This window comes from Sus scrofa, unplaced genomic scaffold (genome assembly GCF_000003025.6).
Source record: "Sus scrofa isolate TJ Tabasco breed Duroc unplaced genomic scaffold, Sscrofa11.1 Contig1574, whole genome shotgun sequence".
Classification (NCBI taxonomy): domain Eukaryota; kingdom Metazoa; phylum Chordata; class Mammalia; order Artiodactyla; family Suidae; genus Sus; species Sus scrofa.
In genome coordinates this window covers 102,029-125,006 of record NW_018084913.1, presented here as the reverse complement: position 1 = coordinate 125,006, position 22,978 = coordinate 102,029, and the positions used below count along the sequence as shown (strand labels likewise).

Sequence of the window (22,978 nt, the reverse complement as noted above, 5' to 3'; positions counted from 1 at the left end):
AGCATCAATTTAGGGAGCTCCAATTGGAGAAGAAAGCTGCTAGGCACCAATCTCAGGGTTCCCTGATGAGCAGGTGAAGAAGAGGGACTTAGAGGATTTATTAGCCCCTAAGGAAAAAACCACAAGGGACCCAACCGATTTTAACTAAGCTCTCTGACGCTCATCTGCACCGAATGTCCCTGATGTCATTTGTACTAGTTGCAGAAATCTCCTGGCTGTGCTTTTCTCCTTTCCCACAGCCTCAGTGCAGACACATTCATAATATACACAAGGTTTCTTTCCACAAGTGGTGTTCTTTTTGAGCTGCCCTTCTTTGCAGACCATTGATGTCCTCTTAAACGTAGACATGTTCCTGTGCCAGGAGAGCTCTATCTACATAAATGCTCTTCTGACCCTTCCTTTTACTGAAGCACTTCTGGAAAGAACATGTTCTCCCCGTAAGTGATCATGTGCTACATTTTCCCATCTAACTCTCCTGCAGGGTCATTACTCAGATCTGTTTAAATGAACCCATTTCTGCAACTTCCATCATTTCTCAGAACGACCAACTCTGGTGCCATTTCTGTTTCTTCCCATGCTGAGCTCTGATCAAGGTGTGGCATATTTGAACATTTTTCTCTGGCTCCCTCTTTTCCCCTTCAACAGATTCTCTGTATGCGTGATATACGTGGATGTACCTTGCAGTTTGAGAAGGAGAGGTGTTAGATCTTCTCTCAATGTTTGAAGGAATTCATCACAAAGCCATCTGGTCTTGGACTTTTGTTTGTGGAGAATGGTTGATTACTGAGTCCATTGCATGACTAGCAATTGATCTGTTCATATTTTCCATCTGCTTGCCAGCTCAGTCTCAGGAAATTGTATATTTGTAGGAATTTCTTCCTTTCTTCTAGGTTTTCCATTTCATTGGTGCATAATCGTGCATCACAATCTCTAACGATGCTTTGTGCTTTTGTGGCATTGGTTAGGACCTCTCCTTTTTCATTCCTGATTTTATCGATTTGGGTTCCATTCTTTTTTCTTGTGAGTCTGTCAAGCAGTTTATAAATTTTCTTTATTTTTTCCAAAGAAACAGCAGCTAGTTTCACTGATTGTTTTCTCTGTTTAGTTGTTTTGGAAGTCTCCATTTCATTTATTTCTGCTGTGATCTTTATTATTTCCTTCATTCTACTAACTTTGGGTTTTCTTTGTTTTATTTTCCTATTTTCTAAGGTGGAAGATGAGGGTGTTTATTGGAGATGTGTCTTGTGTCCTGAAGTATGCTTGTGTTGCTATGAACTTCCTCCTTTGAATGCTCTGCTGTAACCCATAGATTTTGAATCATTGTGTTTTACTTTCCTTTGTCTCCACAATGAATGGGACTACACTGGCCAAATCTCATGCTCGTCGTAGCTCTGAACAGGTGACATCCAAGGAACAAGCCTCTGTCTGCTAAGCTGCCCATTCCACCACTTCCCTATATTCTGTAGTCATCAGGAAGGAAGCATCTTCCCACACAGGTGGCTGCTGCCTCTTCTCTTGCTTTGCAGCAATTCCTCCCCACAGACATATTCTGCAGTGTATACTGTAGAGTTTCAGCTCTTTCAAGACACAACTCATTTTAAGGATTTAAGAAAACATTCAGGGTTAATGCAATCCTTGAAGCATTAATGACTATCAAGGAGAAGGGGAGGGTTGGTTCAGGGTTGAGAAATGTTATGTTTCTCAATAAGACATTTACACATTTAGTCTACCTTGTGAAAGGTATTTAATAAGTCATATCACATAGCATTTTTACGTATGTTAGGATTCAACGAAAACATCTAAAAATGTAAGGTAAATAATTGCACAGAAACAAAGCCAAACAAGCAAATGAAAAACATAAGGAAGCAAAAGAAATACAGAGGAGCTGCGGCAGGTGAAAGAACTCTGAAGATCCGTCCCTGTTAAGTCACCGTGCAGTCCTGTGTTGGATGCTGGGCAACAACAAAATGTCGCTAGGAGATGTCAATCTTTGGACTCTTATCCAACTGTGACTTTGAACTGCCAATTAGCTTAGAGTATTATCTCAGGATTAACAGTTCTGATGTTACCATATGACCCAGCAATCCCACTCCTGGGCACATATCCGACAAAACTTTCACTGAAAAACATACATGCACCCCTATGTTCATTACACCATAATTCACACTGGCAAGACATGGAAACAACCCTGAATGTCCATCCACAGATAAATGGATTAAGAAGATGTGGCATATCTACACAATGCATACTGTGCAGCCATTAAAAAGAGCAAAATAATGCCACTTGCAGCAACAGGGATGGAACTAGAGACTCTCATCCTGAGTGAAGTACGTCCGAAAGAGAAAGCCTAATACCATACGATGTCACTTCTATCTGGAATCTAATACATGGCACAAATGAACCTTCCCACAGAAAAGAAACACATGCCCTTGACGAACAGACTTGTGGGTGCCAAAGGGAGGCGGAAGCAGTGGGATGGACTCAGAGTCTGGGGTCAAGAGATGCAGACTCCTGCATTCACAGGGGACCAGCAATGAGACCCTGCTGTACAGTACAAGGAATTACATCCAGTCACTTTTGATGGAACACGATGGAGGACGATGTGAGATCAAAAATGTGTGTATACATGTACGACTGGGCCACGTTGCTGAGCAGGAGTAATTGACAGAACACTCTACATCGAGTATAATGGACAAAATAAAAATCATAAAAATCTACGAAACATTCTGAGGGCTAGGGTATCACAGAAAGTTACACAATAGAGTATCACTTTCCTTGGAAAATACAGGTAGAATTATTTAGGAAGAAAGAAGCACTATGTCTTCAACTTAATCATAAATGATTTGGAGCAAAAAAAAGCAAAAATCGAATTCTTTCTCTCTGATCATCTACCTCTCAAATGAAAATGGGGCAAAACAGAAGTAATTTGTGACTCTGGCCAAGTGTTACATAGGAATCTCCTGACCTATTCTGCAATAGTCTATGCAATGAATGTTATATCAACATGAACCAATTTTGAGCACTGTTCTTGAAAATAACCTCAATTCAGAAAAGCTCACCATGAGTCACACACTTGACCCATCCAGAAATGTACTCATGTGCTTCTCATGATGGCCTGTACCAGTTCCTACTCAAGCAAAGTCCTAGGCATTGTCTCTTAAAAACAAAAGAAAAGAAAGCAACAACTCCAGTTATGATGCCCCCTCTCTATTAGTTCTTACTCACTCCAATAGTCAATCGTACAGAACGTCTCATGAGAAGGAAAATGTATTTTTCATGTTTTACTGCTTGGTATTTCTTACGTATGTCCTACTTTTCAAAATTACCAAACTTAGCATTCTAAGTCTAAACACTAGTTTAGCATCTTCATGTATTACACATTGCTTGTTTTCAGGGGGTGCTTTAAATTACTTGACTGTCTACAGAAAATGGGCTACTTGAGTATTCTGGACACTGTTCCTGCTATTATGTATAAAGACATGGGTGCTTCTTTGCTGGCCTAACTGCTGTCCAGCTTTTAGAATTTAGGTAGGTGTGTAGGGGAATACAGGAACTTTGGCCATTGTCATTCTTTTCTCATACCCGCTCCTAAAAGCTCCCACAACACATGCAATACTACCCGTCATTTTCAATTTATGTAACTACTCCATCTCCGTAGATCAGGTCCAATTTATCTGTATGCTCCTGACCTCCATGGTATCTGACACTTGGTGACAGCATGCAGGAGAGGAAGACATGCGAGAATAACGACACATCATTTTAAGCAATTCTGCAAACTTTTTCTAAAAGTAAAGGATACCTTATTTACAACGTTTCTTCGAGTTTTGTTGTACAGCAATGGGACCCAATCACACACATTTCCCTGTGCTGTACAGTAGGGCCCCGTTGCCCATCCATTCCAAATATAACAGTTTGCATCCCCCAAATCCCCCAAATGCCCACCCATCCCACTCCCTCCAACAGGCCTCCCACTGCCCCCCATAACCAGGAACCCCAAATCTGCTCTCCATGGCCATGCTCCATTAATTCTCACAACAGGGTTATTTTTCAATTGAAAGGACATAGGAAGGAAACGATTATTTTGACATTTCAAACTCTAATACTTTGACCACAGACTATATTTATAGCCCCACAATAAATTTCACAAGGCCTAACATTAAAAACTGTTTAACCTAATTTAAAGTTCAAAACACCATTCATTACAATCACAAATTCATTGGAGAAGGCCTTTATACAGCATAGGATTCTAAGTGCTTTATAGAGAGTAAGATCATTTAAATAACAGAACAAATATATGAAGCAATTATCAGAGGTATTTTCTACATGGCAGACATGTGGAAACAAAAGCAGAGGAAACGCAAAAGAAAAAAAAAAAAACCCACAAATTACATCATAGTTAGGGGCAGAATTCAGGTTCAAGCCTACAGTCCAATTCAAAAACTCAACAATATTTTCAATACTGTTGAAATGTAAAGCATGCAGGCGCTCCCCTTGTGCTTCAGAGGGTAAAGAATTGACTGGTATCCATGCGGATGCAGGTCTGAGCCCTGCCCTCACTCAGTGGGTTAAAGGACCCAGCACTGCCGTGAGCTGAGATGTAGGTCGCAGATGGTATCGGATCTGGTGTGGCTGGGGCTGTGGTGAAGTCAGCAGCTCCGATTAGACCCCTAGCCCTGGAACGTCCACATGCCACAGTGTGGACATTCAAAAAATAAATGTAAAAAGGCATGGACACCTTCACACATGTGAATACTGTTCAGCATCTTTATTAAAAAATGACCAATAAGCTGACGTTTTCAGGAAAAATCCACCTCTGGTAAGTTCTAAAGTCCTTAATCCTTAAACAGAGCAATCACATATTTACAAAAAATTATAACTTAGCTGTTTAAAAGGCATGGTAATCAATATATGCTGGCACATGCCCAAGGAGATACACACAGAAACACACACACGTGCGTCCATCTCATAGAGAAAAGCTCTCGTAGGAGACATAGTGGTTTTCAGAATAAAGTTCAACCATTTTGCACAATGTCCATGCCCATTCGTAATATTCATGGTGTTTCCTCAAAGTGCACCTTACATTGCAGAGCACAACACAACACCACACCCTGTGCCCTGCCCTTCACCACTTTCTCTCTGACATCACCTCGGTCCTGCACCTGGCATGGTGGGTCCTTCTGTCCGGGGTCACGGGTCATCCTGCCTCAAGAATCACACTCCCTACTTCAGAAACAAGAGCGAGGGGATCTATGACTGATGCTTTGGGCCAGATCCTCATGCTCCATTCTCTTTGCTCGCTACACATTCTGTGGGGACAAGGACTACTTCCCTCCCCATTTCTCCAGCCCTCTCTCCCAGAAATGAGAGCTTACGACAGCTACAAACTCATGAAATAGACACACTACGTCAAATGTACCACTAGGCCACTATTCTCTAGGACACTATTTATAAGAGTATAGGTGTGTGATAACCATCGATGAATTGATTAAGAAGGACAGGATGGAAGAACCAGAAAGAAGACTGAAGTTAAATGGGAACACAGGGGGTTTCAAGAGTGTTGTGCTTGTAACTCCTTGAGGAACCTTGGGAATGTAACGACACCTTCAGCCTTAACCGTCTCAGTAGATGCAAGAGTTTGGATAAGAATATGACGAAGATACACAGAGGCTGCTTTGTGTTTTGTTGTTGATTTTTAAGATGAGTGATTGGATCAAGAAAGAAAGGGAGGCAGCTACTTGATTTCATGCAGCACCTGATTACTCTAGAACAATGAGTGTTTAAAATCACTGAGAAATCCATAATCTATGAGCCATGTGGGAGGAGGGTGTTTGTTTTTTTTATGATTTTTTTTTTTTTTGGTCTTTTAAAGGTCGCCTCCATGGCACATGGAAGTTGCAAAGCCAGGAGTCAAATCAGAGTTACAGCAGCCGGCCTACCCCACAGCCACAGCCACGCGGGATCAGAGCCTCGTCTGAACCCTACACCACAACTCACGGCAAGGCCAGATCCCTAACCCACTGAGGGAGGCCAGGGATAGAACCTCTGTCCTCATGGATACTAGTCAGGTTCATCACCTCTGAGCCACAATAGGAACTCCTGGAAGAGGGCTCTCAAAGAAGATAGCTCAACCTGGGACGAAAAACCACAGAGAAAAGGAAGCAAAACACATGCACTGTTTTCCTCTTTCTGCGATTCTCACTCTAGTTTCTCAGTGGGAATCCAGAAACCCATTGCCGATTGGCCTCAGGGGGTATGAAACTCTGAAAACCAGCTTTTCGGAAAGCAATTACATGGAAACCTCAAAGATCTCAAATAACACGATTTCCGTGGCTTATTTTTCTTTGGAAAGATGGTTATTATTAGACAAAAGGGAAAGCCAAAAAGCAGTACTCCTGGTTATTTTCAGGAACGGAACATTTTTGTCACTTGGATGCGGATCTGCTTGGTCTTTGCCCCATAGACAAGCGGATTGAGGCACGGAGGGACCACCAAGTAGATGCTGGAGAAGAGGATGTGGATGTAAGGGGGGATGTGCCCACCAAACCTGTGTGTGAAGAAGGAGAAGAAAGCAAGGAGGTAGAGCTGCAGGAAGACGCAGATGTGAGGGACGCAAGTGTGGACCGCTTTCAGCCTGGCCTCCTTCTGGGGCAGACGAAACACTGCCATGAATATTTGGACATAGGACAGAGTGATGACTGTGAGGTCACACCCTACAACAGTGAAGGCCACAAACAAACCGTAGACTTTGTTGACTCGGATGTTTCCTGCAGCCAGCTTCACAATGGCCATGTGCTCACAGTAGGAGTGGGAGATGACTGTCGTATGATAAAGGTGCAATCGACACTTTATCAGGACGAGGCATGGGGCTACAAGAATGGCAGCCCTGAGTGTTACCGCAACCCCAATCTGAGTGACTAGCTGCTGGGTAAAGATGGCAGCATGCCTCAGGGGAGAACAGATGGCCACATAGCGGTCCAGGGCCATGGCCAGCAGGATGCCTGACTCGATACACTGAAATGTGTGGATGAGCCACATCTGAAGCAAGCAGGCATCAAAATAAATCTCTGAGGCATGAAACCAGAAGATCCCAAGCATCTTGGGCACAACGCTGGTACTAAGTGCGATATCCGTGGCTGCCAGCATGCCTAGGAACAGGTACATGGGCTCACGGAGGCTGCGTTCTGACCTGATGATGCTCAGAAGCCAGGAATTTCCCAGCACAGCAGTGAGATACATGGCACAGAATGGAATCCCGATCCAGCTCTGCACAGACTCCAGGCCTGGGATCCCTATCAGTGTCAACACAGAGGGCGTGAGGATCGTGACGTTGGAAATGGACATAGTGTCCTTGGACCTCCCGATGGAACCAAGAGAAGGTCGTCAGGGCTACTCTTCTTCTTCTACTTTCTAGGTTTATCGAACGCCGTCATAGTGTCAGAATTTTGTTGCACTCTACGATTATACCATCCACTCCATTCACAGAATGAAAGGAAAAGACAGATCCTCAGAGATCCTTCACCATTCTCAGGAAGCGCATCCACACACACAGTACTCAAGGCGGCATGTGCAGGGCGAGCCACCTGCATCAGAACAAGCCAAACACCTGGGCAAGGGAGTAACTGCTGACTTCCGTTATTCTTTTCTGCACCTGAGGACAAAAGAGACTTGCTTGTTTCCTTTGAAAATCTCCTTTGAATATGAGTGAGTCTCTGTTCAACCTCTCCATCTCCCATAGCCAGGGACCTTAGGGCTCTATTAGTTCCTGTTGTCTTTCACTCATGAACTGTTGGTTTGGACTCCCAATTTCTCAGACTTCGGTAGTGTACTGGGAGAAAAGACTACCTATGCGAGAAAATAGAGATAGAAAAGTGGACACCCAAGAGTTCCCTCTGTCTGTCTGTCTATCTACGTATCTATTTTGTATGGATAGATGTTCCTTCAAAAGCATGTGAAGGGAGAACTTTAGAGAAGATCATTCAAATCCATGTATTTTGGAGAGTATGGGTCATGGTGTTTACTAATTTTTACATGTCTAGTAAAATTACACTTCATTTTCATGCACATTTCACACCTGAAACCCTTCAAACTAGTTGTGTCTTAAAATAGCAGGAATCCCATAATACACACTACAGAATAACCAGAGACGAGGAATCACTAAGAAGCAAGAGAATGGGCAGCAGTGACATAAGAGGTTACAGGACTCATGCTGGATGGTGTAGACTATGGGAGAACAGTGACGTGGGTGACCTGGCCAGATGGAGCCTGGCTTCTTGGATTTAAACTGTTCAGAGCTACAATGAGCATGTGATTCAGCCAATGTCGTCTCATTCACTCTGAATGAAGTACAGATCAAGAGAACACTGGAATCATTTTATGAGCTGAGACAGAAGACGTTAATAGAGAATAGAGGGCCCAGGGACAGGCTCCCCCAAAGGACAGGCTCCCTAAAAGGAGTCACATGTGGAAAGAGACATGAAGGCAGAGCAGATCGTGGTAGACCTGAGATGACTCAGTACAGGGCTCCAGAGCAACTGACGACAACTGAATCCTTTCTCATTTCACGGACTACTGTTTTTTCCTTAACACCTCCACTCTTATGCTTTACATGAAACTTCTTTTCTGACTAAACTTAGTACTTTTTTAAAAAGGACACGTTTTGAATCAAGATGCTAAAGCTATACACTGGAGAAATGGGTGTGATTATGTGAAACATAGAGTTAGGTTATTTTCTTGTTTTGTAAACTCTCCAGAGTGTGGCTTTGTGTCTGTAAGCTAATGATCCGCTAGCTGTTCACTGCATGTCACCAAACAAGCCGATGATGCAGGAAGCAGTTGGGATTTATGGTGCTTTAAGCCTTACATGATTGAATATAGTCAACGGGAGTCATTCTAAGACAGAAGGCTGGGCTGGTTGACACATATTTAGGACAGACGAGTCAGTTAAATAAGGACCTTGATTTCCACTGGTTTTCTCCCCAGAGCTTAATTCGATGATGCTGCAATTCATGGGTCATGGCCTCTTCCTGAGAGCAGTAGAGGTTTTCCTCTTCCAAGACGGGCAGAATTAGAAGAGGAACCTTGAATAAAAACCACATTGTCTGACTCTCTTAAGGGGTCAGAAGATGACTTGGGAGCATTCCCTGCCAGGTACAGGTAGTGGGATGGCAGGTTGAGAGCACATCACTGAACGCACGGCTTTTGAGATGGAGTTACTAGTATTGTAAAAACTGGTAATGAAAATGCATGGGATTCCACGCGGGGACACCGAGAATTACTTGCCAGTTGCTGCTGGAACCGGGTCTCCTCCTACCTGACTCCCGAAGAGTAATCTTAGTTCTTCCTTTTCCTGTCACTCATCACGTCTCACTCAATTGCTCTTCTCCTGGGAGGTCAGCCTCACTTCCTTGCATTCCGTGGGCCGCGTGGCCTCTTCTATCTCTGCCCCCTCGGTAGCAGAACCCAGTGAAAGTCAGCAACTCCAATTCTTTTGGTGCTGGGACCGTGTGCCCATGGGTGGACACCTCCAGCATCGGCTTTCAGGCGTCTCTTTTGCCTCCGCAAGACAGACACGCTCCACCTTCTGCACGTCTGCCTGAGGTCACGGTGGCATGTCCATCCTCTGACAGAACGCACAGCACTGGCTGTGCTATTCGGAGACACAGCATCAATTTAGGGAGCTCCAATTGGAGAAGAAAGCTGCTAGGCACCAATCTCAGGGTTCCCTGATGAGCAGGTGAAGAAGAGGGACTTAGAGGATTTATTAGCCCCTAAGGAAAAAACCACAAGGGACCCAACCGATTTTAACTGAACTCTCTGAAGCTCATCTGCACCGAATGTCCCTGATGTCATTTGTACTAGTTGCAGAAATCTCCTGGCTGTGCTTTTCTCCTTTCCCACAGCCTCAGTGCAGACACATTCATAATATACACAAGGTTTCTTTCCACAAGTGGTGTTCTTTTTGAGCTGCCCTTCTTTGCAGACCATTGACGTCCTCTTAAACGTAGACATGTTCCTGTGCCAGGAGAGCTCTATCTACATAAATGCTCTTCTGACCCTTCCTTTTACTGAAGCACTTCTGGAAAGAACATGTTCTCCCCGTAAGTGACCATGTGCTACATTTTCCCATCTAACTCTCCTGCAGGGTCATTACTCAGATCTGTTTAAATGAAGCCATTTCTGCAACTTCCATCATTTCTCAGAACGACCAACTCTGGTGCCATTTCTATTTCTTCCCATGCTGAGCTCTGATCAAGGTGTGGCATATTTGAACATTTTCCTCTGGCTCCCTCTTTTCCCCTTCAACAGACTCTCTGTATGCGTGATATACGTGGATGTACCTTGCAGTTTGAGAAGGAGAGGTGTTAGATCTTCTCTCAATGTTTGAAGGAATTCATCACAAAGCCATCTGGTCTTGGACTTTTGTTTGTGGAGAATGGTTGATTACTGAGTCCATTGCATGACTAGCAATTGATCTGTTCATATTTTCCATGTGCTTGCCAGCTCAGTCTCAGGAAATTGTATATTTGTAGGAGTTTCTTCCTTTCTTCTAGGTTTTCCATTTCATTGGTGCATAATCGTGCATCACAATCTCTAACGATGCTTTGTGCTTTTGTGGCATTGGTTAGGACCTCTCCTTTTTCATTCCTGATTTTATCGATTTGGGTTCCATTCTTTTTTCTTGTGAGTCTGTCAAGCAGTTTATAAATTTTCTTTATTTTTTCCAAAGAAACAGCAGCTAGTTTCACTGATTTTTTTCTCTGTTTAGTTGTTTTGGAAGTCTCTATTTCATTTATTTCTGCCGTGATCTTTATTATTTCCTTCATTCTACTAACTTTGGGTTTTCTTTGTTTTATTTTCCTATTTTCTAAGGTGGAAGATGAGGGTGTTTATTGGAGATGTGTCTTGTGTCCTGAAGTATGCTTGTGTTGCTATGAACTTCCTCCTTTGAATGCTCTGCTGTAACCCATAGATTTTGAATCATTGTGTTTTACTTTCACTTGTCTCCACAACGAATGGGACTACATTGGCCAAATCTCATGATCTTCGTAGCTCTGAACAGGTGAAATCCAAGGAACAAGCCTCTGTCTGCTAAGCTGCCCATTCCACCACTTCCCTATATTCTGTAGTCATCAGGAAGGAAGCATCTTCCCTCACAGGTGGCTGCTGCCTCTTCTCTTGCTTTGTAGCAATTCCTCCCCACAGACATATTCTGCAGTGTATACTGTAGAGTTTCAGCTCTTTCAAGACACAACTCATTTTAAGGATTTAAGAAAACATTCAGGATTAATGCAATCCTTGAAGAATTAATGACTATCAAGGAGAAGGGGAGGGTTGGTTCAGGGTTGAGAAATGTTATGTTTCTCAATAAGACAGTTACACATTTCGTCTACCTTGTGAAAGGTATTTAATAAGTCATATCACATAGCATTTTTACGTATGTTAGGATTCAACGAAAACATCTAAAAATGTAAGGTAAATAATTGCACAGAAACAAAGCCAAACAAGCAAACGAAAAACATAAGGAAGCAAAAGAAATTCAGAGGAGCTGCGGCAGGTGAAAGAACTCTGAAGATCCGTCCCTGTTAAGTCACCATGCAGTCCTGTGTTGGATGCTGGGCAACAACAAAATGTCGCTAGGAGATGTCAATCTTTGGACTCTTATCCAACTGTGACTTTGAACTGCCAATTAGCTTAGCGTATTATCTCAGGATTAACAGTTCTGATGTTACCATATGACCCAGCAATCCCACTCCTGGGCACATATCCGACAAAACTTTCACTGAAAAACATACATGCACCCCTATGTTCATTACACCATAATTCACGCAGCCAAGACACGGAAACAACCCTGAATGTCCACCCACAGATAAATGGATTAAGAAGATGTGGCATATCTACACAATGCATACTGTGCAGCCATTAAAAAGAGCAAAATAATGCCACTTGCAGCAACAGGGATGGAACTGGAGACTCTCATCCTGAGTGAAGTACGTCCGAAAGAGAAAGCCCAATACCATACGATGTCACTTCTATCTGGAATCTAGTACATGGCACAAATGAACCTTCCCACAGAAAAGAAACACATGCCCTTGACGAACAGACTTGTGGGTGCCAAAGGGAGGCGGAAGCAGTGGGATGGACTCAGAGTCTGAGGTCAAGAGATGCAGACTCCTGCATTCACAGGGGACCAGCAATGAGACCCTGCTGTACAGTACAAGGAATTACATCCAGTCACTTTTGATGGAACACGATGGAGGACGATGTGAGATCAAAAATGTGTGTATACATGTACGACTGGGCCACGTTGCTGAGCAGGAGTAATTGACAGAACACTCTACATCGAGTATAATGGACAAAATAAAAATCATAAAAATCTACGAAACATTCTGAGGGCTAGGGTATCACAGAATAGTTACACAATAGAGTATCACTTTCCTTGGAAAATACAGGTAGAATTATTTAGGAAGAAAGAAGCACTATGTCTTCAACTTAATCATAAATGATTTGGAGCAAAAAAACAAAAATCGATTTCTCTCTCTCTGATCATCTACCTCTCAAATGAAAATGGGGCAAAACAGAAGTAATTTGTGACTCTGGCCAAGTGTTACATAGGAATCTCCTGACCTATTCTGCAATAGTCTATGCAATGAACGTTATATCAACATCAACCAATTTTGAGCACTGTTCTTGAAAATAACCTCAATTCAGAAAAGCTCACCATGAGTCACACAATTGACCCATCCAGAAATGTACTCATGTGCTTCTGATGATGGCCTGTACCAGTTCCTACTCAAGCAAAGTCCTAGGCATTGTCTCTTAAAAACAAAAGAAAAGAAAGCAACAACTCCAGTTATGATGCCCCCTCTCTATTAGTTCTTACTCACTCCAATAGTCAATCGTACAGAACGTCTCATGAGAAGGAAAATGTATTTTTCATGTTTTACTGCTTGGTATTTCTTACGTATGTCCTACTTTTCAAAATTACCAAACTTAGCATTCTAAGTCTAAACACTAGTTTAGCATCTTCATGTATTACACATTGCTTGTTTTCAGGGGGTGCTTTAAATTACTTGACTTTCTATAGAAAATGGGCTACTTGAGTATTCTGGACAGTGTTCCTTCTATTATGGGATAAAAACATGGGTGCTTTTTTGCTGGCCTAACTGCTGTCCAGCTTTTAGAATTTAGGTAGGTGTGTAGGGGAATTCAGGAACTTTGGCCATTGTCATTCTTTTCTCATACCCGCTCCTAAAAGCTCCCACAACACATGCAACACTACCCGTCATTTTCAGTTTATGTAACTACTCCATCTCCGTAGATCACGTCCAATTTATCTGTACGCTCCTGACCTCCATGGTATCTGACACTTGGTGACAGCATGTAGGAGAGGAAGACATGCGAGAATAACGACACATCATTTTAAGCAATTCTGCAAACTTTTTCTAAAAGTAAAGGATACCTTATTTACAATGTTTCTTCGAGTTTTGTGGTACAGGAATGGGACCCAATCACACTCATTTCCCTGTGCTGTACAGTAGGGCCCCATTGCCCATCCATTCCAAATATAACAGTTTGCATCCTCCAAATCCCCCAAATGCCCACCCATCCCACTCCCTCCAACAGGCCTCCCAACTGCCCCCCATAACCAGGAACCCCAAGTCTGCTCTCCATGGCCATGCTCCATTAATTCTCACAACAGGGTTATTTTTTAATTGAAAGGACCTAGGAAGGAAACGATTATTTTGACATTTCACACTCAAATACTTTGACCACGGTCTATATTTATAGCCCCACAATAAATTTCACAAGGTCTAATACTAAAAACCATTTAGCCTAATTTAAAGTTCAAAAACACCAGTCATTAAAATCATAAATTCATTAGAGAAGGCCTTTATACAGTATAGTATTCTAAGTGCTTTATAGAGAGTAAGATCATTTAAATAACAGAACAAATATATGAAGCAATTTTCAGGGGTATTTTCTACATGAAACTTTCACAAATTACATCATAGTTAGGGGCAGAATTCAGGTTCAAGGCTACAGTCCAATTCAAAAACTCATTTGTTAGCCAACTGTGGCCAGACTTAACCCCAAAGGAATGTTCAAATCCAACTTAAAATTAGAGGTTGAAGACTAGTAGGGGGTTACGTAAGTTGTTTTTCCATTTGAGATTCATAAGGACACTTTCTCTACTTATAGTCAGGTAATCATGACATCTAAATGCTTCTTTTTCAAGAAGATCTTTATGAAATGAGTCTCCATTTAACTCTAGTCTAGGTGCTAAAGGATTCTTCTAGCCTTCCTCAACCCCCACACCATCAGAAATGTCACATTAAGAGCCTGGGCAGCAACTTTCATTCTTAAGTTGGACAACGAAATACTGGAAACAGCAACTTCATTTCATCTATTGCATTTAGTACATAGCTTTCATTCTACGTTCCCTTCATAGATGTCATGGACTTAGTTCCCTCTTAGGATCTCACCGAGACTCGGCCTCATCCCCTCATTGTGGTGCTACATGCCAGTGCTGGCTACCTTGTGCTGCAGGAACCAAGAGTCCCCGTGGTTCATGGATTAAAACATGAAACTCCTCCCTTTTCCTGAAACATTTAAGTGTGTGCCGAGGATCGAGGATGGGAGTCCCTCGATAGGTCTATACTGAGAGCTGTATTATACACAAAGAAGAGTGCACAGAGTTGAGAACCTGTGGTCCTCAACTCCGCCTGCTTCCTAGTTTATCTGAAGTATTCATCTTGTCTTCCCTGAAAATATTTCACTTTGGTTTGGTCCATCTCTTTCTGGCGTGAGGCTTTGGCAATCTGACATGCACTGGTTTCTTTGTCTCTTTGTTTGTGTGTTTTGGGTTCCCTGATGTAGAGACTCAGTTCCAACTGACTTCAGCCAGCCAGTGGGAATCACTGAGTGCCCAGCTAGGAAGTGATGCCCACGTGTACTCCAGGGTGAGCTGGATCCTCCATTTAACTGCCCTCATTTCTAGACCATTGCTTTTTCTAGGATGATTATAATTGAGTGGGAATTTCATGAGAAAAGGTGGCCAGGGAGCTTTTCCATTCCAAAGGAACAGAACGACTCAATAGGGCCAGAGGCAGTGACCCAGGACAAAAACACTGTGACTTCAAGTAAGATGACCAGGTCTCTCAGGCAGAGGCACGTCATCCAGGGTTGGTGGCCTTTCTCTTGTCCTATGCGGATAAGAGACATCTTATTTCCTCCTCTTCTAGGTGCTAGAGCTCCAAATCCCTACTGTAAAGTACCAACCCTTCTTTCAACCAAGTAAACAGCTGCCATAGATAACAGTTTCAGGTTGGGAAGTTGATAGAAGGTGTATGACTGACACTAACACTCCTGAAAATACATAGCATCCTTTTATGGAAATGCGGTGGGCGCTGGTTTGGATAAAAGAAAGAATTGTGTCACCCACTTTCATATGGAAGAAGCTCTGAAAGTGACTGGTACCTGAGACCCTGAGGTGAATGTTCCCAGGTCGGCCCCTTTCAAGCACCTAAAGAAGAAAGCACTGCTTCTCCATCTAGAATTCAACTAAATTTTTTGTTGAATCTCTCTGTCACAAGGTCCACGCTCATTAGCCTATATTCACACTCATATCTCAAATGTTTCGATGTACCTTGGTTGGCTCAGTATCTTGGTGAGTCAGTAACACTGATGTGTGTTATCTTGGGACACTGCCTTCTCTTAGGAATTTTTGAAAGGAGGCTCCTTTTGGTTCCTGTTCCCAAGGTGAAACCAAAGTTTGAGCACACTTTTAAAATGGAGAAGCACGTTCAGACGATGTATCTTGTACATTCTGAACCATATTATGCCTCATCCTTGTCTCCAGGGACCCTAAAAGCTCTCCAGGGATTGGTGGAACCACATTCCCAGGTGCATCCTACACTATAAAGCATCCCTCCTGCACCATCGGAAACATCAAGACGATTGCCACTTCCTGGCCTCTATGCGAGTTAACACAGATGGTCCCTGGTAGGTCTTTGGGTTTGAGATTCTGCACAGGCTCTAAGGAAATGAAGGGTTGGTTTCAGAAAGTGTCGCTGTATCATGTGATCCAAAGGAATTACAGGATGAGAAAGAGCAATATGATCTTAGAGCGTTTGAATTTTTAAACACTACGAAGACTGTGTTTCACATTTGCACAGTATTTCTGAATCAGCTAACGTCACACGGGGTGAAAAATTGCAAAGAGAGGTTGACAAATAGAAAAAAAGATCTAGAGAATGACATCTGTGCTGATGGATGAATGGAAAGCGTATTTGCCAAAGGTATTATACATGTTTAGACTGGAAAGGATGCAAGAAAAAAGATGCCCTTCAGCTAATTCAGGAGAAATGCTTATTGGAGCAAAGTGCTCCTCAAATATCTCAAGTTCTTTGTGAGCCGAAGATGAATGTCCACTAATTAAGTGTGGACTTTTATTGACGATCAAACTCTTTATGTTTCTTCCAACTCTTTAGAGGGATTATGTCCTTTAATGCGCACAGTCACACTGTGATGTGTTTTTATCCACGATCCATCCTTGTTTCACCAACACAGAAACGGAGACAATGAGATGCTTTGAAATTGGCTTTAGAGCCTGTAAAGCAAAGTGGTGGCATCCAGGATTTACCTTCTCCTGGCAGACTTCAGATCCCGTGCCAATAACTGCCAAGATCCACAGCCAATGGGTCTCATTGGAAAGCAGATCTGGGGTTTAAGGAGACATTAAGACATTAATGCATTTGCTGCTCAATTCAAAGACTTAGTCCACATTTGCAGCTGTCTTGCACTGTGGCACAAGATCTCAGAGAACCAGGAGGGTCCTCACACTGGAATTTATATATATATATATAAATATAATCTATATCTCATATATATATATATATTGATTGATTGATTGATTGATTTGGAGAAGAGATAAATATAGGTTGTAGGGAATTGGCAGGCAGGAAAGTCCCCACGTTTGGGAAAATGATAAGGCAAGCCACTGGCAGGAGGCCCTGGAGGCACACAGTCTTATGCATGAAGGAAGCAGTGAAGGGCACAGAGGAAGAAGGGAATGGAGCCAGTCCTGTGAAAACCAGTGTGTAAAGGAAAATGTTCACCTGTATAGAAAGTGTGTTTTGAGTGGATATAAGATGCCTAAGGCTATACGTAAACACTACCTTTAAAGGGGAGTTTTGTTACTGTAAATAGTTATGAAAACATAGGTATTCAGGCCGAAAGACTGTGGATAAGGAGAGAGAATAACTGAAGACAGAGGTTGATACTGGAACACAGGTGATGTGCCCACAGTCAGGCCTCCCACAGACAAATCTAAAAGAGACTGGTAAGGATAACACCCATGAATTTAAACGTGTGGATTTATTGTCTCAGAGTTTAAGAAGGAAAAGTGTAAGATGTATGGCTGGTTTGGGGAGAAACACTGAAAGTTTGAAATATTGGATTGAAAGCATCCGGGGAGAATCTTTTGCAGAGTGTTCAGACCATGGAGAGACTAAGCTGGCTAAAAAACTTAGGGAGTTGCAAACCTGAAAAACATTCTTTTCACAGTTGCTAATCTGCTTATGATCAAGCAGAACGATTTTCTACCATTGCAGATTCTCATAGCTAAGCTGGCTATAGAGTCCAGTTCCTGAAATACCTTTACTCTGAATTCAATGAATTTTGTCCCTCACTTCCAATTAGCAGGTGATGAAGAAGCATAGAAGATGATAAGCAAAGATGAGTTAAAGGGATCTTGTTTGTCCCAGTAGTCAGGGACCAAAAGGAAGCCATCAGGTCGACTTAATACATTTCATTGAAAATTAGGACGACATGCAGAAACATAGAACCGGAGGACTGGTCACATAATGACATTGGAAAAAGGGAAAGAAAATTAGCGAGAAATAGTTGGGATAGAAAAGATGAGATGGGATACCCCTAACTAAGGTCCATTTTACTACAATAAACTAACTTTGTCTTATCTTTAACTTATGAAGGCTTCACAGGCAATAGAAGGTGAAGCAGCCCTTGCCCTAGGCACCAGGTGAGCATGCTCACCTTCAACGGCTCAGTCTTCATGCCCTCTGTCCTCACACTCATCGGGATTCCCGGACTGGAGTCCGTGCAGTGCTGGATCGGGATTCCATTCTGTGTCATGTACCTTATTGCTCTGAGTGGGAATTCCCTGATCTTAGTGATAGTCAAACACGAAAGCAATCTCCATCGTCCTATGTACATTTTCTTGGCCATGTTGGGGGCCACGGACATTGCACTTAGCACCTGCATTCTCCCCAAAATGTTAGGCATCTTCTGGTTCCATTTGCCAGACATCTCTTTTGAAGCCTGTCTTCTGCAAATGGGGCTTATTCACTCCTTCCAGGCCATTGAATCCGGGGTCCTCCTGGCGATGGCCCTAGACCGCTACGTGGCCATCTGTAACCCCTTGAGACACGCCAGCATCTTCTCCCGACAACTCCTGACTCACATGGGAGTTGGGGTGACACTCAGGGCTGCCATTCTCACAGCACCGTGCCTGGTACTTATCAAACGCGGTCTTAAACACTATCGAACTACTGTCATCTCCCACTCTTACTGTGAGCACATGGCCCTCGTGAAGCTGGCCGCTGAAGATATCCGGATCCACAAGATCATTGGTCTATTTGTTGCCTTCACCATCTTAGGGCTTGACATCATTGTCATCACTGTGTCCTATATTTCGATCTTTATCACTATCTTTCGGCTGCCCCAGAAGGAGGCACGATTCAAAGCCTTTAACACCTGCATCGCCCACATCTGCGTCTTCCTGCAGTTCTACCTCCTCGCCTTCTTCTCCTTCTTCACACACAGGTTTGCTTCTCACATCCCGCCCTGTGTTCACATCCTCTTATCCAACCTTTATTTGCTAGTCCCACCTTTTCTCAACCCCATTGTCTATGGCGTGAAGACCAAACAAATTCGTGACCATGTCCTGAATGTGTTTTTTTCCAAAAGACATCTTGATCATTAGTGGCTCCTTCTGTAGAAATTTTAGTTTGGTTCAAAGACGCAACCTGAAGATGGTGAACACCTGTCTACATTTGAAAAAAACATTTAAACGCCAATGCTCAGAGTTTAAGGAAGTGTTTAACAAACTCTCAAATACTTAAGAATTTTGATTTGCTATTGATATAAAGAAAAACTCTCTTAAGTTGCAATTTTAAAATGTTTTTGTAATTCTTCTGTTTTGGTCCTGTTTGTTTAAACCTGGAATTTCCCGTATGGCAATAAGTATGCCCATATACAAAACAAAATTGTAGAAAACACTTCATTTCAGGAAAGTTCCCGGAATACATTAATATGTTTTAACTGCTTCACCAATCCATACTATAACTCTGGCTAGGTCTCATTTTCAAATATCTGCTTGTGCATCTACCCTTTGATAAATTTGGTATCAGGTATGTATTTTTATCTACTTTCCCAAAATAATAATGAATATATAAGTAGTGTATAAACGATAATATCAACACCAGCAACACAAAAACTGGATGATGCTAACCAAATTCTGTGACCACTGAGGAGATGGCATAGGTACGAATAAGAAAAAGTTAATAAAAATATTAGGTATATGCAAAAACATATTTTTTAGTCAAATAATTTGCTCAGTACTTAAATAGAAACCATCCTTCCAGAGACACACATTGTAATGATTTTACCCAATTTGAGTTTTACCTGAAATTAGAGGTTTAAGTTTTAGCCCTGAACACTTACACCAAAACATTTCATTGCTTTTGGAAATTTCATACTGCAAGTATCTTGAGTACAGGAACTGTTTCTAATTTATGTTTGTGTTAACAGTAAGACAATCTCTGAGCCTTCTTTGAAATTCAGGAAAAATAACACTGAATAATGTACAGTTCAAACATTTTCCTGCTGTTGCTCAATGGTATGCAAAAGCAGCAAATCTAGAGGCTCTAAGATAACACACACCATCATCTTACAGAAAATTTGCACGGTAGAGATTATGCCGATATTAGTAAAGTAAACAAGACGATAACTTGAGCGGATCATTATATAATCTTGAAAGTATGAGCCAGATACGGAACTGACATAGGAGAAACTGGCTCCTCAAAGAGGGACTTCAGCTTTTTCTTCATTCGCTGCTGTTCCCCCCCCACCACCCCTACGCACGCCTTCATCCTTCTGCAGGATGCTGCATCAGTAGAGATCCAGTTTAAATTTACTTCAATTAGTCTTCAAGACTCAGAACCAATACGATGATTTTTAAGAAGGACCAAGTAGACAGACGTATCTGGATCTCTAGTTGTAAAATTCGTAGTTAGAAAAGACATAACCTATGGAAGTAGTCCACTACCAAAAGAAAGAAAGAAACAAAGAAAAAGAAAGGGATAATGGCTGAATAGCATTGAGAACTATGTCTAGATACTCATGTCGCAACAGAAGAAAGGGTGGGGGAAAAAACTGTAACTGCAATATATACATCTAAGGATGACCTGACCCCCTTGCTGTACAGTGGGAAAATAATAAAAAAAAAAAAAAAAAGAAAGGGATAATGACATTCAAGAAGCCGAGGAAGAGAATAATTTAAAAAAAATCTTGAATGAAACAGAAGTTTGAGTCATAATGCACTTAATTTTTAATAAAATTTGTCTAAATATGATGTATATGAAGAAAGGAAAAATACAGCAAGAGAAGTAATAAAACAATGTATTAGTGTATATCAGACATACAGACATATGTTGCATGAGATAATAAAAGCTTAATTTACTTGAATTTCATCTTAACGCATTAAATGTTTCAAAAAGTACTGGCATCCATATTGCATAGTGGGTAACTGGGAGGACCTCAACAGCTCAAAAGAAAGTAAAATGGCAAATACGCGGATTCTTTCAAAAAGATCGTCATGCAGAAAGGACACAGAATAGGGGTCAGAAGTATACGATATTCCTGAATAAGGAACCGAGGCAAGCAGAGAGTAATGACAATAAGAGATTAATGATGCGTGACCGGGAGAACCAGATTCCAAAGTATAAAGCACAAAAATGCATCGAGGAACAGAAAGGACCCTAGTAACATAAAGGGTGTTAAACAGCTATGTTTAAAGAGCCCAAGTTAGGTAGAAAAAACAACCTCGTTGTTTGAAGAAGACAAAATTTTCTCTTGGCTTCGGATACATGATTGCATTTATCTTCCAGAGGACGAGGAAAGGCAAACAACAGAAACCATAAAAATGCATTATGATACAGAAAAAGTAATTTTCAAATGAGATTGTGAGGTATAACTTGGCCATGGGTTGAAAGTCCATCTTCTTAAGCCTATAATTCATTTGAGAGGACAAGAACAGGGTGCAATAATCGAGCCACTACTTTTTGTCTTTAAAGGAGAAGATGAGATATAGGTTAGTTAGTAAAGCTAACAGTTCCGTTGAAAATACAAGCAAGGTAATGACTTTACCTTTGTAAGAATAAGGAGAATTTAGTCTTTGATTGGGGTGATTAGAAAGAAGTAAGTAATACAGCCACTAGGGCAGGCATGTTTTCTTTGCTTTTTGAAATATAACCTCAAAGGAAAAGTGCAAATAAATTACCATAAATGTGAGGACATAAATCATTTTTCATATCCCACAAGCCTTGTATGTGTCCCATTGCTCATTACAATCTCTATCCTCCCCAAAGGTATCTTTATACGAATATCCAATATAATTATATGTTTGCTTGGCTCTATACTTTTTGAAACTAAGCATGCATTCTTAAATGTTATAGTTTATTTTGCTTCTTTTTAAACTTGATATAAATAGAAGCACATACTATATTTTTTTATTGTTCTTCTTATGGATTTTTATCCTGGATATTTTGTGTGCCTCTTTTTATGCTCTTCTTCTTCCTGCATAATGTACTATGGAAAGAATAACATTTCTTTACCCATCCTATGCCTGGAGAAGAGTCAAGTATGAAGAACAGATTTATAATCATTCTCGTACATGGATCTTGCTGCACTTAGAGTGATGACTTCTGCATCTAAAAACGGCTAATTCATAGGGTACCAACACGTTCCAACATGAGTAGATAATGTAACACATTTCTGAACTGCTTGCGTCAATTAAACCCACTGGCAGAATCTAAGAATCTGCATTACTGGAATCTTTACTAATACATGATACAGCCCTTCATAATTTTAGCCATATAGTATATATATATATATATATAAAAGTAGCATTTGCGACTGTGGTTGGCACTTTCCAAATGAATAACCAGATTGCATTACAGATAGGACATACACCAATCCGAGAAACATCTCAACTCTCCACCTGATGCAGGGGGTCATCTGCTACCCTAGACTCTGTCTAATGAGCTGAGTCCTCCGCTGAAAGGCACATCAAATCTGGGAGTGGAGCAGACCCTCGGTGCCTCTGTAGGCAGTATCATTTTGGGACCAGTCCTTAGAAGGTCTCTATGCTCCAAGATCTGCAGCATGGAACAAATCTGACCTGGAAAGGGGATGAAAACACAAGCAAAACGCTCAATAGATCCACGTGCTGACTAGTAGCCTACTTGAAAGCAGCCCGACCACGGCTTTGCACGCTGTATGAAGGCTCTTCAATAGACCAGGTGGGGTTTGTTCAACAGAGAGGACAGGAGAGAGAATACTGTGCTCTGAAAAGCCATCCCTAGGGATGCTGAAGGTAGGTTTAGATATAATTAGAACATGGGATTCTCAAGCGTATATGTATCTTAAATTAAACTACATATTAAACATATTTTAGAGTATCAAAGTTCCTGTGACCCAGAGATGCTGAAAAATCCCATGATCTCCGTCTCTAAGCAGAAGCATCTTCCTTCACCCCATCTGCACACACAGGAAGCATAGCACCTGGGCACTGCTGATTTTTTTCAGCTTGCCCTTTGTCTTAGCAAGTCTTACTTCTTACAGAGCTTACTACACAATCAGCCCTGTCTTTCCAAACCTTTCCAAACACACTTCTGCC

At 41.8% G+C, this 22,978-nt stretch overlaps 2 protein-coding genes across 2 annotated transcripts; one reads left to right on the top strand and one right to left on the bottom strand.

Annotated features, from left to right (window-relative positions):
• Positions 1-6,402: 6,402 nt before the first annotated feature.
• Positions 6,403-7,394, bottom strand: LOC110258220 (olfactory receptor 52A1-like). The gene has a single exon (XM_021081408.1). The coding sequence runs from the start codon at positions 7,339-7,341 to the stop codon at positions 6,403-6,405; it is 939 nt and encodes a 312-aa protein (XP_020937067.1). The 5' UTR covers positions 7,342-7,394.
• Positions 7,395-15,231: 7,837 nt separating this feature from the next.
• Positions 15,232-19,003, top strand: LOC100519378 (olfactory receptor 52A5-like). The gene is made up of 2 exons (XM_021081405.1): positions 15,232-16,002; positions 17,994-19,003. The coding sequence occupies exon 2, from the start codon at positions 18,047-18,049 to the stop codon at positions 19,001-19,003; it is 957 nt and encodes a 318-aa protein (XP_020937064.1). The 5' UTR covers positions 15,232-16,002; positions 17,994-18,046.
• Positions 19,004-22,978: the final 3,975 nt, after the last annotated feature.